Source organism: Myzus persicae, unplaced genomic scaffold (assembly GCF_001856785.1).
Source record: "Myzus persicae strain clone G006 unplaced genomic scaffold, MPER_G0061.0, whole genome shotgun sequence".
Lineage (NCBI taxonomy): Eukaryota > Metazoa > Arthropoda > Insecta > Hemiptera > Aphididae > Myzus > Myzus persicae.
The window spans coordinates 28723-45045 of NW_019104110.1; the positions used below are offsets into that span (position 1 = coordinate 28723).

A 16323-nucleotide genomic window follows, 5' to 3' on the forward strand; every position below is an offset into this window, starting at 1 on the left:
GTACAAGGTGACCTAAAACCACATTTTGAGTGAGTACGGGTAGTACCTATCCACAATTTACGTAAGAAGGTTGGTATACTTATCTTAAATCGTGGCTACACGGGTACTACACCTATGTAAGGGACGACAAATAAAATCCTGGTTCCAGAGGATCTTGTGGATTCGCTTATACTGTATAGAGCAGTGTGTTTCCCAACCTTTTTACCACCACGGACCACATCGATAATATTTTATACGTCGCGGACCACCTCAATTTTACGAAAACTAGGAAGACCTTTTTATTTTGCTCATTAACAAGTATAATACGGTTCTTCAATAAATCGAAATGTTTTTTTGCTATTAAAAAAAAAAAAAAATTGTAATAGAAATCGAAGAAAAAATTATGGTACCGCGGACCACCGGTTGGGAAACACTGGTATATACAATATACTTATATATAATCACGGTGTGATGTATCGGTAGTATACTAGTATGTATATGCAGTTCAATGTTTGATGTTTCTACATAAATAGTTTTAGGTATAGGTATCTACATAGGTCGTAGTTATACCTACGTTAGTTTATACTGTTAAATTGATAATTTATTAACATTACGAATATCCACTTAAATATGTATATATATTATAGATGCATAGACACAATTTAAAAAAACTTGTTTTATGTTGTTTTTCAAGTTTATTGAGACTTAGGTGTCTTTGTCTTTGTAAGTTTTTTTGTAAAATATTAAAAACAAATACAAAAATAAAAGTACGTCGAATATCATGTAAATGGTGAACAGTCTCGGAAATTTACAATCGTAAATAAAAAGGCATATAGCGTAGATAAGGCCTAATATGAATTGGACCTGTAAACCAAACGATACATATTATTCATTAAGCTACCTTGGTAGTCATAGGCGGAATCCAGGGAAGGGGGCTAAGCCCCCAAAAGTCCACCAAACACCCTCCATAAATCAAATAGTTATTGTAAATGGGGTAAAGCCCCTTCGATTTAGGTTCATTTGAAAAATAGTGCACCCCCAATATTTTCAATGGATTTCCGCCTATGTTGGTAGGTAGGTAGGTAGGTATAGAATATTAGCTTTAATAGGCGCAAATCGTCAGAATAAAATAAGTGAGTGACTTTGGTCCCAACAAGAAAAAAAGAAATTACAAATTTGAGCTTAAAATTTGTTTATTTTAGTGTTGCATAAAAAAGGTCTAAATTAATTTATGTAAAATAAGTGGACTCTTACGTATACATGGTATACATCTATACCTATAATACATTATGTAGACTGGATTCATTTAAAAAATAGATTAGACTTTTTTATGCAACAAAAAAACAAACAAATTGTAACCACACCAACTACGTTAAGTTGTCTGTCCTAACGTCTGAATAAAGTGGGAAGGACATTTGTATTAGTTATAATTTTTTTCGTGTGGTAACTTACGTTTCCCCTACACATTGTGCGATCATGTATTTTGTGTTAATACGTTATAATTTACTAATTTTTTTTTGCGATTTTCCCATGTAATAGGTTATTGCTCATAAATATATATAGTTTATATTCAATTTGTAGAATTGTATAAAGTATAAAATGAGATAGGTACCTACTTACCCCGACGATTTGTACCTATAGCTAATATGCTATGCATTGATAATTTTTACTTACAATTTGTAAACGGGTCAAGTATTTCTTCCACCACAAATATTTTTGCATTTGAGGACCAAGAGCCGATAGAAAATAGTAGCTATACATTATTGAATGTATTACTGCGTTAAGAATACCACAAATAGCTCCTTGCTGACCTGCATAAACATAATTTTTGCATTAATTTGTTGACCGTTTTTTTTTTGTTATCACGGTGACACATTTAGGTACTATGTATATTATGTGAATTCCTGTACGTTTTATTTCAAGTTATATATCATAAAATAAACTAAGTCTAAGTAAGTAATATTTAGGCAAACGGTCTTCCCCCAGAATCGTTTCTCGTATACAATGATTTTACACTACTGAATTCAAATTTAACACATCCATTACGGAGACCCATCTGACACCTCCTATACAACAGAGCGACTTTTTTCTAATTAAGCGAATTCAAAATGCAATGACCCAAAAAATAATAATAAAAACACTTATTGTGAAAACCAATTGGTATTTATACATTATATATAATATATACTATATTTAAAACGCCTCACACCACTTTTTAATCTCATTCTAGACATATTCAAATGTATATATAGCATATTGGGACCAAAAAAAAACATATTTCCCAAGCTATTAGAAAGTTTTTTATTTAAGATTCATTTTTTCGATCCACCCTTATATATATATATATATACTTATAGTATTTTTAAAACAATTTTATTTACTAGAAGGTAGATCGTAGATTTGTAGATTTTAGATCAGCTGTTCCTGACCTTTTTAAATCTACGTCCCCTTATAAATGTACTAAAATCTCATTCTCCTCCTTAAACTAGAGTTTAGGTGATTTTTTTTGTGAGCACTATAAATAAAACATTCAAATCAACTATATACTATACAATATACAACTATTTACTCGTTATACCTAATATATAATTGTTACCGATACCCAATAATCTAAAAACTAATATAGTGATTTCAATTTTACACATTGTAAAATAACATAATTATTTTCGTAATTCCATCATCACTACACCCATTACTATATATTTGGTTTAATATATTATTTACAAATTTACCTAATAAATAATAATTATATGCAATAAAAATATGCCTTATGTTTCAATAATATAGAGTTCGAATTTTGTGATTAAAACGAATAGAATGCACCTATTACCTATGACTACTGTTAATGATTTATTTAAAAAATGTTGGTAGTAATGTGTTGTATGTTATTATGATCTATTTTATCTGTTCACTAGATCGTCATTATGTCATAAATGACTTATACTGCATATAATAATTAATAAAGTACCAAATTTAAAAATAACACAATTATCACGTATAAGAAGTTAAGAATTACCTTTAATAAATCTCAAAAATGTCCAAGTAGTGACCACCATATTTACATGATGATAAACGTGTAAGAATGAAACATGAGTTTGTTTTTTCCTTAACACAAAGAATACCTAAAATCAAACATAATATTTATTAAATTATTAATTTCCAAAGACTTTATAGGGTTTATTTTATAATGAATAATGATATTATAGGTAGTTTGTATGTATATATGCATACATGTATATTATGTAATATAATATATTTTACATTGTATTTTTGTATACAGCTATAGAAATATATTAATAATAACAAAAATAATGACTATACCAACATTTTAATATTGCGTTAAAATGTAGGTACTCGATTTTTGAAAAAAATGTAATACATTTTTAATTGAGAACTCATAGACGCAAAAGCTTGAACTTGTTTATGTTATTTGAATTGATTTTAAGGTGATTTATTATGAAGGTATGAATGATATTATTTTAGTTAAAAACTTTATGTAGGTACTTACGGTATCAAGAAGATCAAATATTTTTGATATTAAATAATGCCACGACTGGACATAGAACTGAAAATAAAATGTGTAATTATTATATAAATAAATATCTATTTATTTTAAATTAACAATTGGAAACTAAAATTATAGTATCATATTTTTTCAGATTGAATAACATGAAATATAATATTTAATAATTATTTTTATAATGAATCATGACGTGTTCAATTGAAGTATTATTAAAGTGTTATATTTTTGTGTTTTTTTATACAAATTGAAACCATAAATTTATTTAAATAATACTATAATAGATATTATGAATAAAAAACAAATGAATTATTATAATTAGGGGTTTTTATTAATAAAATGTTAATTCATTCACATTTATCTTACCACATTTATAATATGACGATTACTTTCACTCTCATCTGGATTACATACATTGACCATTAAATATGTGTATATACCGGGTGTAAGAAATACCTGTAATTAAAATTTTTTTTTAATAAATGTTTTTCGTTGTACACATTTTGAATTGGCTCCGAAACAATGTACAATCGACGTAAGTGGGTTCTAAAATTGCGATTGTAACATAATAAATTTTAGAGTTAAATTCTGTGTGATTTTCAATGCCTACTAAGAACTTTTACCAGTTATATCAATTTACTAGGATACGTATTGTATCATAAGAAAGGCCGTAGCCAGAAAAATATTTAGAGGGGGGGGGGGGGTTAGAGTCTATATTTTGAATATCATATTTCATCAAAATTTAAACTTCTGATACTCATGAAAAATTATGTGATTTTCCAGTAAACGTTATTTTTGGTTACCTATAGTTTGAAAAATTTACGAGAAATTTTGTGTTCAATTATTAAACCGTGTAATATATAAAAAGGAAAAATTGTATGAATTTATAACTACAAAATAATTTCCAAATTTTCGATTTTGACAAATTTTTGAATTAAAATAATATTTATAAAATAATATTGTGACAATGTATTTTCGATAGACAATGTATTTTAATTAGTATATGAATAATTTATGAGGAACTTTGTATTTAATTATAGAATATCAAAATTTCATGGAAAAAAAGTAAAATGCCTAAATATCATCAACATATTTGATGAAAATTGGTGGTAAACATTTGGTGAAAATTTAAGTATCTATGTTTATTCAATTTTGAGTTATACTAAATTTGTTAATGTAGTAAAATAAATAGTGGCGCTCTCTTATAATTGCACATATCACCAATCCGAAGTGTCAAGAAAACATTTTCCACAAAAAAGGAAAAGTACATAGGTCTTATCTTTTGCCTACCGTATCGATAAAATGTTATATGAAATTTGAAAAATTGAAAAATCTGAAGCTGAATTCATTTTGACCACTATAGTTTTATTAGTATGATTTTACATGCGTGTATTTGTTCAGTATCTTGTTTATACGTTTATGGTATATATTACGATTAAAATGTATTACACTTACTTCCGATACAATGAAAATGTTATAAATGGTTTGTGCAATGTTATAAACCATGATAATACGTTTTATTTTAAACGGTTGACGATTTTCCATCATCTTTGGGCCAAATTTTAACACAAATAACAAGTAAGCTAAAAGAATTGATAAAACTGGCCATGGTGTACTCATCAGCATCCACGAATCGGCATTTTTATCTATAAAATAAAATATTATACAATATTACAAGGCAAACTGTCAATAATTTAAATTTATATTTGCAATCTTATATTTTAAAAACATTACCTAATTATAGGTAGCACAACATTGCATTTTTAGTTATTAAATATATTATAGTAAGTAAGGTAGGCACCCATAAAAATGTTAATAATTTTTATAGATTGTGAAAAAAAAGTATACTAAAAAAGCTATTTAAAATTAAGTTTAATCAATGTTTTAGGCTTATAGCTGATTTATATAATAATATTGTATAATATACTAACCAAATTTCAATTCTTGATTTAATAAGTTTAAAAACTGATGCTGCGTTTCATTAATGAAATTATTCAAATTCACATTAGTCATATTTGTAATAGATTTGATCAATTGAGGATTCACTAAAACAAAAATATCATCTTAAAAAGTAGTGACACAAGGATGTTGTGTAAATGATTTATATGAGGATCAAACTAAATATTTAAATATTTATTTTATATTAAATATTCTATGGGATACCGTTAGTTTTTAGATGTAGGCGTTAAAAACAACCGAATGAACTGTTGAGAAAAAAAATATTTCTAGTTACTGTGGCTAGGGTTAATCACCATAATTGCATTTTCTTAAATATGAGTCGTATCTACAATGAACAGTTTGGAACTTTAATATTATTGTATAATATGAGTTTAAAGGTTATGGTTTATGTATACATTGATATGTAATGGTTATGATAAATTATGTATAGTTATGGCTAAAATACAAATATTTTCTAGGTAGGTAGTTGATATTATTATTTAACGATTAAGTTTAAATATAAGTTTTAAATGTTATTTTAGTATGACATAAATAATTCGATATTTCTATATGATATATGAAACTAACATTTAAATACATTTAACATTTAAATATATTTAAACTATACACTGATTTTGTGTTAGTCATTTTGAAGGAAGGAAAAAATAGACTTGAATATCAAGAGACTATTTTATAATTTAATATAAATAACTATTGCATTTGATTTTTTTTAAATATTAAATATAGTAGGCAAAGTTTTCTTAAATTAAATTAAAAAATATACATAATAATAATAAATATTATATGTTTACAAGTTGCGTTACCTAAAATATCAACTGAACAGCGAATGTTGCAGGTATAGTTTTATTAAAAACGAAATAAGTCATGTAATCACAAATAATGTATTGTCATGTCTTCACTATTGAGTTCTCGATCAGTCTTGTCATCTCGTCAATATTTTTACCTTTAAGTAAAAATGTACAATAATTTACTGAAAAATAACCGAACAATAAAGAATTAAAAATTAAAATTAGTATTTAACTATTTAAGGTTACTAAAGTACTAATGTTAAACATTTCAAGAACGAACGAGTTTAACACAAGTTGTGGTTGTCATTTTAAGTGAATTTTAAATAAATATATTAATGTTTTTTTAATAACAACCTTTCTGTAGAATTTGTGTGATGGTATGGGAAATAGTTACATAGATTTAGATTTTAATTTAGGTAACCCACTCTCAGGTACTTCCAAGGTAAACAACAATAACAATTATCACCAAGAAAATTTCACTGATAGCAGAGTCCCTATATTCACAAGGATAACCAAAAACCTAGTTTTTCCTATAGTTGGTAGTGATCTTCACACATCTGAATGTCAGTGAAAACTGAAGGAATTTCCTTATTCGATCATAAGCTGTTTTAAATAAATGCATTTCACAAATACCTTAGTGTAAGATCATGTATCTATGATGACAATAATGATTTATTGTAAATAATAAAAATGGTATACACAAATCGATAGAATATTTTAAGAGTAGGTATCTACTATTTTATTCTACAAATGTGATGCAATGATGCTCAACATGTCTGAGCTATATAAATTATTTAAATGTTGATACCAATGACTTTAATATATTTATAGATAAACATAAAATACAACGTTTATATTAGCTATATCATACACATTTTAAACAATTTTACATTTACATACTTTATTCTAAAAAAATACAATTATAAGATGACAAACTTCATCATCTTTTATATTTTGTACCTTCTCGTTCTCACCTAATTAATTTCTTTAAGTAGGTATCGAAAAATAGTTATACAACTATTTGTTCAAAGAAACACAAAAGAGTTTTTAATTAATAAATGTCTGTACAATAATGTTTTTATTTCTTCTGTGATGTGTGTGATTTAGTTCCATATAATTATCATCATTTTTTTATTTGTTATTAATAATTTATTCTACTAAGTTACATATGTCTGAGGCAGTTCACTTTGTATGTAAGTACTAAAGTACCATGTATTATGATATTATATTATAGATACATTATAAAATATATTATATGAAATATTATACATTGGTGAGGACTGAGGATTAACTTTTTTAACTAGAAAATGCACATTTTGGATATTGTGCATTAAATAGATACCTAACCCAGTTGTTTGATTTTTCAATTACACGTTTATTTTTTCAATTGGTTAAATTGATTTATGATTTCCAGTTATTATAGTTTTCGATTTTGGTATTTAGCTGTGCCATATAATATTTTAATATGTATTTACATAACATTAATGTCGTGTTGCAGATGGCACGCTATGTATACTAAAATATTATGTTGATTGCCGATACTGTATAATAAATCTTATTATAGTTTATACTACAGTATACTGTATTCTACAAAAGAGTTTACTCCGCTTATTATATAAACAATTGTATATATTTTTCATAATATCCAAAGTTTAATAAAAGAAATATTGAATTTATTTTATTTTTTATAATTAGTTACTTGACTAGAAATTATAACATCGTATAAAGCTATTCAGTATAAATTATTTCAAATGTAATTAGACAATGTCTCGACACTTCAATATTGTATTAAATAAAAACAACAGAAATCAATCAATTCACCATTATTATCAGACACTGGTTAATGATTTTGGAATCCTTGAAATATTTTGTATTAGTTAGGTGGTTAATTTGAAATATTTATTTCTTAAACTTTAGTATTGATAGCCAGTGGGTATATTGAATCACAAATTGTAATAACTTTAAATTATTCTAAATGGAACATTATGGAAAAATCTAAAGTATTCATTGCTTAAATGTTAAATTTCTAGGCCCTAACGGTCGTTTTACTATAAAATATTTGGGCATTGGACGTTTGTGCATCACTATTGTTACGAATAACCATCTTTATACTCAATTTACGCAGAACTATTGTCATAAAAAAAAAAATTTCCAGATTAACAAAACAAAAGAGACATACAGAATCACACACGCTATTTTATTTGCAAATGTTATGTTTGAATTATCTTACCACTGTAATAAGTACTAATGATAAATGATATCCTTATACCTCAGTTATTTTTATCATAGGATAATAATAGAATAATAGGTAGTAAATATTATTATACCTATACATTTTTTTAAAATTGGATTACCTTAGAAAATCATTCTAAGCTTAATAATTCTACTCTGTCCCCACAAAAAAATATTAATATTTGATTAATATTTACCATTTTTAAAATTTACCTCAAGATAATAAATAATTCTTTGGATGTTAGAATCTCCCATGTAGGCTATTAAAGACCGGGTTCATAATTTTGTAACAGATGTGATATTTCAATATTTGTGTATTATTATTATTATTATTATAAATCTAATGGTAACGATTAATAATCACATCCTTAGAATCAATTCTGAGTAGAGATTATTCAAAACCCCACTTGGTAATACAATATACATTTATCCAATGTTTACCACAACTCTGTTGTTTTTGCGATGCCTAGGAAACTACGGAGAAGATTGAAAAATAACGTTTTTAAGATAAGATTTTCTATCTATAAAGCTGTCACATAAAACTTTTAGAGCTGTTCTACTATCCAATAACTATCCATACCAAAAAAAACACCATTAAATGAACAATTCATTTCTTGTGGTTGTGTCGTTTATAATCGAAAATGTTTATACTTTATCTAAGTATCGTAATTTCGTTTTCATCTTTTAAATATTTAAAACTAAGCTAACAATTACTTTTGAAAATCTGTTGAACAAAGAATTAAATACTCGTTAGAAACGTGTTGAATTTTATAGTATAATAATTAAAAATATTAATCGGAAAATACAGAAAATAATATAGTTGTTTTGAATTTAGCTATTATTTAATTTTAAATATGACAATCTGGTATGTATTTTAAGGTTTTTTTCTTTTCAGTATTTAGAGCTAAGAATATATTTTATTGTAATGTCAATAGTATAATATAATACATAATCAATATATTTTAAAGATTATAGCTACTTATGGTTTATAATAGAAACATTTTGAAATTAATATAACGTTTGAAAATATTTTTATTAATAAACTATTGTATTGCAGGGCTAAATATAATGTTATTTATTATTGAGTATTTAACTTTTTAAAATGAAAATGTATGTAGTATAGCATAGTAGGCACTAGGCACCAGACGGTGCAATCCATTTAAAGTGACCATCATGTTTTCCCCCCAGAGCGAAATCCTGTGAATTTGAATAGAGAAAATACATACAAAAAAAATGTTTTTATTATTTTTCTCCTAAAACGACAACTGTAAAAATAAAGTAAAACTATATAGTAGAAATGATAATACACATTGTTCAAAATAAGTAAAATTATATATTATATGTTAGATGTTTATTTATTAAAAATTAGAAAATTAAAATATAACTAATCTTGAATGGCTTGGTGGGCTGGTTTTCTATATTTTTTGGATGAGCGATAATTCTGCTTAAAAACATCAGGCGCCTGGAGGCATTAAATCTACTCTACAATTATACGAAGATTTGAGCGGGATAGGTCCTTAGAATGGAAGTATGTAAATAATGTCTTCCACCCAACCATAGATAACTGTATAATATGCACCCGTCCCAACGACTTCTATTGTGTACCAATTACCAGCGGTTTACGCAATAACGTATATTTAATTATTATCATTTATCATATTATCATTTTTACCAATGAGGATTTACTGCAGTATACTTATGTATGAATGTAATATTGAAATAAAACAAATGTTTATCTACATTTTTTTTTATGGAATATAAGCTACATATAGCATTTTTTTTGTTTTTTTCAAAGCAGCACATTTGCGTTCTTTGGGGAAAGCGGGACTGTCCCACCCAGAGCGGGACGCATGGTCATACGCAAGTATCGCAACAAGCTCAATGTAGATATATTTGACTGAAGAAGATTAACTTGTTGAAATAGTTGAACCAATGAGTTAATAGTGAGAAGTCGTAGGTATTGACATATAATGTCATTAGGTTACTAGTTAGACACACTGATATAGTGATGTAGAACTATTATGGCCAGAGTATATTTGAGTTGTAAATTTGTAATGTTATAAATTAGCATTACATAGCAATTAAAGTTTTAAATAATAAAACATACCTAATTTACAAAAGACTATTCAATTCGGGGATATTTTTTATGATTCCTAATAATATATTGGAATTTGAAATCATTATGACAATTATAAGTTACTTATACATATATAATATTATCTACTGTACATTTGTACTTATGAAAATGATCAACAATAATTTTTCTTACATTTTTTAAACTAATTGTTTCTATAACACCTACTTTTAAAATGTAAATATTCATACATCCATTGAATTTAGGCATGTATAATAATTGTACCAAAAATAAAAAAATTACGTTTATTTAAAACTTTTAGTCTTCGTCTATTTTTATTTTATTTATAGTTTATTTATTAAATACCATGACTACGAAATAAGTATATATATAAGAGTATAAATTGAGTGATTATTTGTATAGTACACACGTATTATTTAAAAAAAAGTATTACCAACCTATAGTTCTTGAAAATTAATATTTATTACACAAATTGAAGGCATTTTTAAAAAAGTCATTCATAAAACCAGATTGTTTGAGAAATAAACATCATATAAATTAGTTAAATATAATCAAAAAAATAATAACTAATATAGTTTCAAGAGTGCCTTACCTTATATAATGAAAACCGTTTTGTCAGAAGTTGAAATGTTCAAAGTTTTAACGGTTCAACTGCTGTTATAGGTTACTTAATAAGTGAAAAACGATTTCAGTACAATTTATTACACATACGCACACACACACACACACACACATAAATATATATTCGCGTTATAGTGTTGTATTACATTGATGGGAAGGCATTATGTTTATGCATGATTATAGGAATGTTACTAAACGATACGGTGTCTCCGGTTTTACTTTATAATGAAATAGAAACAACAGCTGTACAATCAAATTTGCATTTTATACAGGGTCAGAGACCGTTGATATAATTTATTACTATTTATCACCATTAGCAATGCCACCACGAAAGAACTTACTAATTCAGTTACCAAAAAGTTCACGGAGAAATATTGGCGAGTCATGTGATTCGAAAAATAGGGCTAAATTAGACGAAAAGCCACGTGTACTTGAAAATTGCACGTTATAATTTGAATTATGTTAAGATTAAATTATATTTATAGATATTAACTACCTACTTGCTTTTGTGTCTACTGCTACACGATTAAATGAAAGGTTAAGCCACTTCGAAATTACAATTATTCTACTCAAAGCATTTAGCCAAACATGATTTTTTGTAAACACTGCAAAAAGTCAATTATATTCTCTCGAATTCTAGTCTTATCAACCTATCCTTCTAATAATTTTATTGCGCTCACGTGTTGATGTATCAATTCGTTAATAATTTAATAATAATGATAAATGTATTATATGATGCAACTATTCAAAGACCTAAAGTGTATTAATACGAATGTGTAAATATAATGGTATTTTTACAGCATTATCGAATTACTTATTTTTAGGGTAGGTATAGCCGTATAGGTTAGGCATATCGCACATGTATAATGTAGATATATACAGTTCAGTCTTTATATTGATCTGAAGGCTAAGGCCAAGTTAAATTTTACTGTAGGTATAGGTTATTTGCATCACATAGATGGAATAGTTGTAATAGGATCATATCACTTGAACTGCTACAGCTAGAGAGCCATAATGATATTATTATATTATATTATATTTATTTATTTATTTATTTATTTATTTATTATTAAGGCTCTATAGCTACAACTATTAAAATCTTGACTATCAAAAACATCAAGTCGGCAGGTTAGATAAAAATTATACTAGAACATTATTGCGAAAGCAAGGGACTAACCTAGAAAATATGTATTTTTCTGAATATAGCTAAAATAAAATAATTTACGTAGTAAAATACAAAGTACGAATTTTACTATCTACATAGTATCATATAATCAGTAAGTAAAGTAAATTGTTATTATTATTTTTTCTTTATTGGTTAAGCATCAACTACACACGTTATTAGCTTTACAAGTGTTACATTTTTACATTGAGGTTGTATACTATTATACAATTAAATTTTTTTTAAGTATAAAATTATGTTTGGAAAGTTTGAAAATGGGCCAGTTGCTTCGTACAGGTTGTCTGGGTTGTTGAAATTATTTTATTTCAGTTGTTCATAGAAATTAATTTGTTCTAGGTTAGTTCCTTATTTTTTTTTAATAATGTTCCCGTACATAGCCTGCAGACTTGGTGTTTTCTTGATAATCAAGATTTGAACAGTTGTAACAGTTCAGGTGATATATACCTCCATGGATATTTATATATATATATATATATATCACGTAAATAACAAACCTGTACTTATTAATTGGCTTTCTAGGTTACGGTCTAGGGCGGAATTATTTATTGAGAAGCTGAAACAAAATTGACCTTTTATTTGGTTTGTTTTGTTCATCCAACAAATGGAAAAAGTATTAACCTATGGGAGGCTAAAAACTGTATTCTTCCCTTCACATAAGCAGCGTAAGTTATTTTTATTAAATATCTCAGATGTACCAAGTATGTTTTGCACAGGGGCGTGCCTAGCGATGATGTTCACCCTCCCCCTAACCCAAAAAATAAAAATAATTATTAATAAAAGTTGAGTTGACCATAACATAATATTTATGTGGAGCTTGATTAGGCTAGGTCTGGAGATAGAAACGTCGCCCCGAAAAAAATTTCTAGGGACGCCCTTGGTTTTGCATCTATCCAAATACTGTGGACAAATTAGCATTTGTTATCACAAATATTTGTTGTTCGAATAACTGTAGGTTTAATGTCACTTTCATAGTTTAATCTTATTTTTGAAAGAATATATTACAATATATTATTGTGAAAACTTAATGTTTTATTTTTTACGTTTTAGCATTTTGCGTTTTTTATTAAATACATTTTCTATCATCAAATTTAATGGTTTGGTTTTTGATCTTCTGCGTAGGTATTGTTCCCTATATCTTTTTTCGTGCAAACTTAATTGTATCTTTTTAAATATTAAGGGTGGCTTGTGGTAATAAAATATATCTAATATGTTCTTTAAGTGATAAAAAGTAAAAATTCACATAACTTTTCAAAATAATCAGGAAAAACTAAAAAAAAGATGAGTAAAAACGGGAATATTTACGAAGCTCCAGTTTTTGGCAAAAATGATTTTGTTTTTTTTATTATTATTAAACCCTTGGTAGCACACTGGCATGAACCAAAGGACAAACAAGATTAAATTACAATTTTAGTGGATTTACAAACTCTGAATGAAAATGTTTTTTAAGTTATATAGTAGTATAACGAAATATAATTAATATTACATATTTTAAATTTGGGTTTGCAGTTGAGCGACGATTATGACTTCTTTAGTAGTGGAAATTGATTGAATTTGTTTTGTTATTCTAAAATGTATAACCATAGTTTACCTACTTTAAATTTACACCAAATATTTATACTAGAATTTTATAGACATGTTATAATTTTAAAATTATTATGGCCCTATTTTCTTTTAGCTATTTATTAAAATTTTAAATTATAGGATTTGTTTGTATATATTTAAGTTCTTTGTAAGTCTTTCATACTACATACATTAATTTAAAAATATCAAAAATAAATATAATACATTTTTTATTTAAGTTTGAAGTAAAAATTTTGTTAAAATTGAACGAAGGAAAAATAATGATTTTTCTTCTAATGATTTTAGTGCAGCAATACAAAAAATTTAATCTTAGAGATTTTTTCTAGTATATTATTATTTTTTACATACAATCAAATTTTAAAAATATTTACCTAATCAAATGATTATCTACCTAATTATTTTAAATTAAATCTATTCAAGCTGTTTTAATGTAGGTCGTGGTATATTCACTTGTAAGTTAGGTAATAACAATAATAAATGATATGCTATCATAAAAATTATATATGCGATTTTTTTTGTGAAAAATTTAGTTCAACATACTTTACATACCTACTGTATTATTTATGAAAAATAAATTATAAAATATCCTTAGAAATAGAGGTTGACACTCAGTCAATGCCTAGAATCATTTTCTGAATGCAATGATTAATCATTGAGTTCAAATTAAACACATATATTACAGTGACCCACCCAATGAGGATAGGTATACTCAAAACCTACGGTACAGCATAACAACGTCTCCGGGATTTTTTTTTCAAATAATTAAAATAAATTAATATTTTATTATTGTTTTACTGTATCAATGTATTTTTAATACATTTACATATTTCATTCAATTTCATTGAATTCGTTGTCAGGTATTAACTGCACTTAAAAAAAAAAATAGGTCAGAACTTAAATAATTTGTTACTTATTTGAAATAGGAAGTATCAATTTATTATAGTTAATCAAAGTTGCAAATGGAAATACCTACATCAAAACACAGAATAATTATATTATAATGGAAGTTGTTTTTCAAATAAACATAAAGTTAATGCAATTCTTAGAAGTTAAGGATAAAATTCAATCAGGTAATTTATCTAGGAAGATATTTTTTTAATGCAATTTGAAGTTTACAAGATTAAATATAATATAGAAGAATGCAATTGGAATATAAATCGCTTGATTATAATGTACATAATAAACAATTCTTAATTATAAACCTTAAGGAATTTAAATTTAATTAAACTCTTACGTCAAATATCTGAAAGAATAAATTACAAATTATATATATCTAAGATACCTACAAATAAATAAAAAATTACAACAAAGTAACTAAAATCGTTATTCTATTTTTAAATGTATAATTTCGTCAATTTTTGAACTTCAAATGTCCATCAAAAAAATTGTAATTACTAATGTTTTACATTTTTAGGGATTAGCATGACCTACTTATGATTAACTTTGCATTACATTGTCAGCTATCAATAAACATCATATAAATAATAAATATAAAAAGTATATCAATATTATACTATTAACAGTTTATACATTTATAACTACAAAATAGTTCTCAAATTTTGTTAAAATATGAACTTTAAAAGCTTTGTAGTAAGAAAATATTGTAAACATTGAATTTTCGTTAATCTTTAATTGGTATATTATGAAAAGCTCACGGGGAACCTGATTTTGGTGTAAGTTTCTTATCCAAAAATTAAAATCACATTATCATACATTCATACATAAATCGAAAAAAAATTGAAAATTGAAAATTGAAAATAATTATAAATATCACAAAAAGAGAAAAAAAATTTCTAAAATTTTTGGTACATAGAAAATTCTCTTATGAGTATTTGATGAAACTGTCAAGCATCTACCGTTATTCATTTTTGGGTTACAACAAAAAAACAAAATTAATTTTGTCAAAAATGGATTTGTTTAGAAATTCCCGTTTTTTTCAAATTTATTTTTTATTTTCCCCGTCTAATAGGGTTATTTTGAAAAGTACTGGGGAATTTTTACCTTTGAACTATTAAAGTACCAAGCAGATGAAATGTGTTACCAGAAACTATACTCCAAGTAGAAAGTATTGAAAACATAAAATAACACATCATTGTAAAGTCAATACTTACACAAATCGCTCCGCTTAGAATTTAAAAAAGCATTATTTTAAAAATTTATAATTACTCTCACTTATGAATAAAAATAGATTAAAAGTTTGGCAATTGTTATTGGTACTATTCTTTTGTATATTAAAACCAAAATTGATATTTTTGTTCAAAATGAAAATTGTCTGATTTTTTATTAATCGTACACGTGCATCATGTGCAAATTACATATTATATCTGACATTGAGAAGCTATTCTCAAAAATTAAATTAAATTTT

At 25.7% G+C, this 16323-nt stretch overlaps 1 protein-coding gene across 3 annotated transcripts; it reads right to left on the reverse strand.

The window, feature by feature from the left end:
• Window positions 1–514: 514 nt before the first annotated feature.
• Window positions 515–16260, reverse strand: LOC111038841 (elongation of very long chain fatty acids protein 4-like). Of its 3 annotated transcripts, none has more exons than XM_022322091.1 (9): window positions 16070–16260; window positions 6262–6428; window positions 5431–5544; window positions 4955–5145; window positions 3866–3955; window positions 3488–3544; window positions 2996–3101; window positions 1654–1790; window positions 515–843 (listed from the first exon to the last, which is right to left on the reverse strand). In XM_022322091.1, exons 3-9 carry the CDS (start codon window positions 5510–5512, stop codon window positions 685–687), a joined length of 822 nt encoding a protein of 273 aa, XP_022177783.1. In that variant the 5' UTR covers window positions 5513–5544; window positions 6262–6428; window positions 16070–16260; the 3' UTR covers window positions 515–684. The 3 variants fall into 3 exon arrangements, with proteins under 3 accessions (XP_022177783.1, XP_022177782.1, XP_022177781.1); XM_022322090.1 differs by lacking the exon at window positions 16070–16260 and adding an exon at window positions 11166–11402 and having other exon boundaries at window positions 6262–6401; XM_022322089.1 differs by lacking the exon at window positions 16070–16260 and adding an exon at window positions 11166–11402.
• Between the last annotated feature and the right edge of the window lie 63 nt (window positions 16261–16323).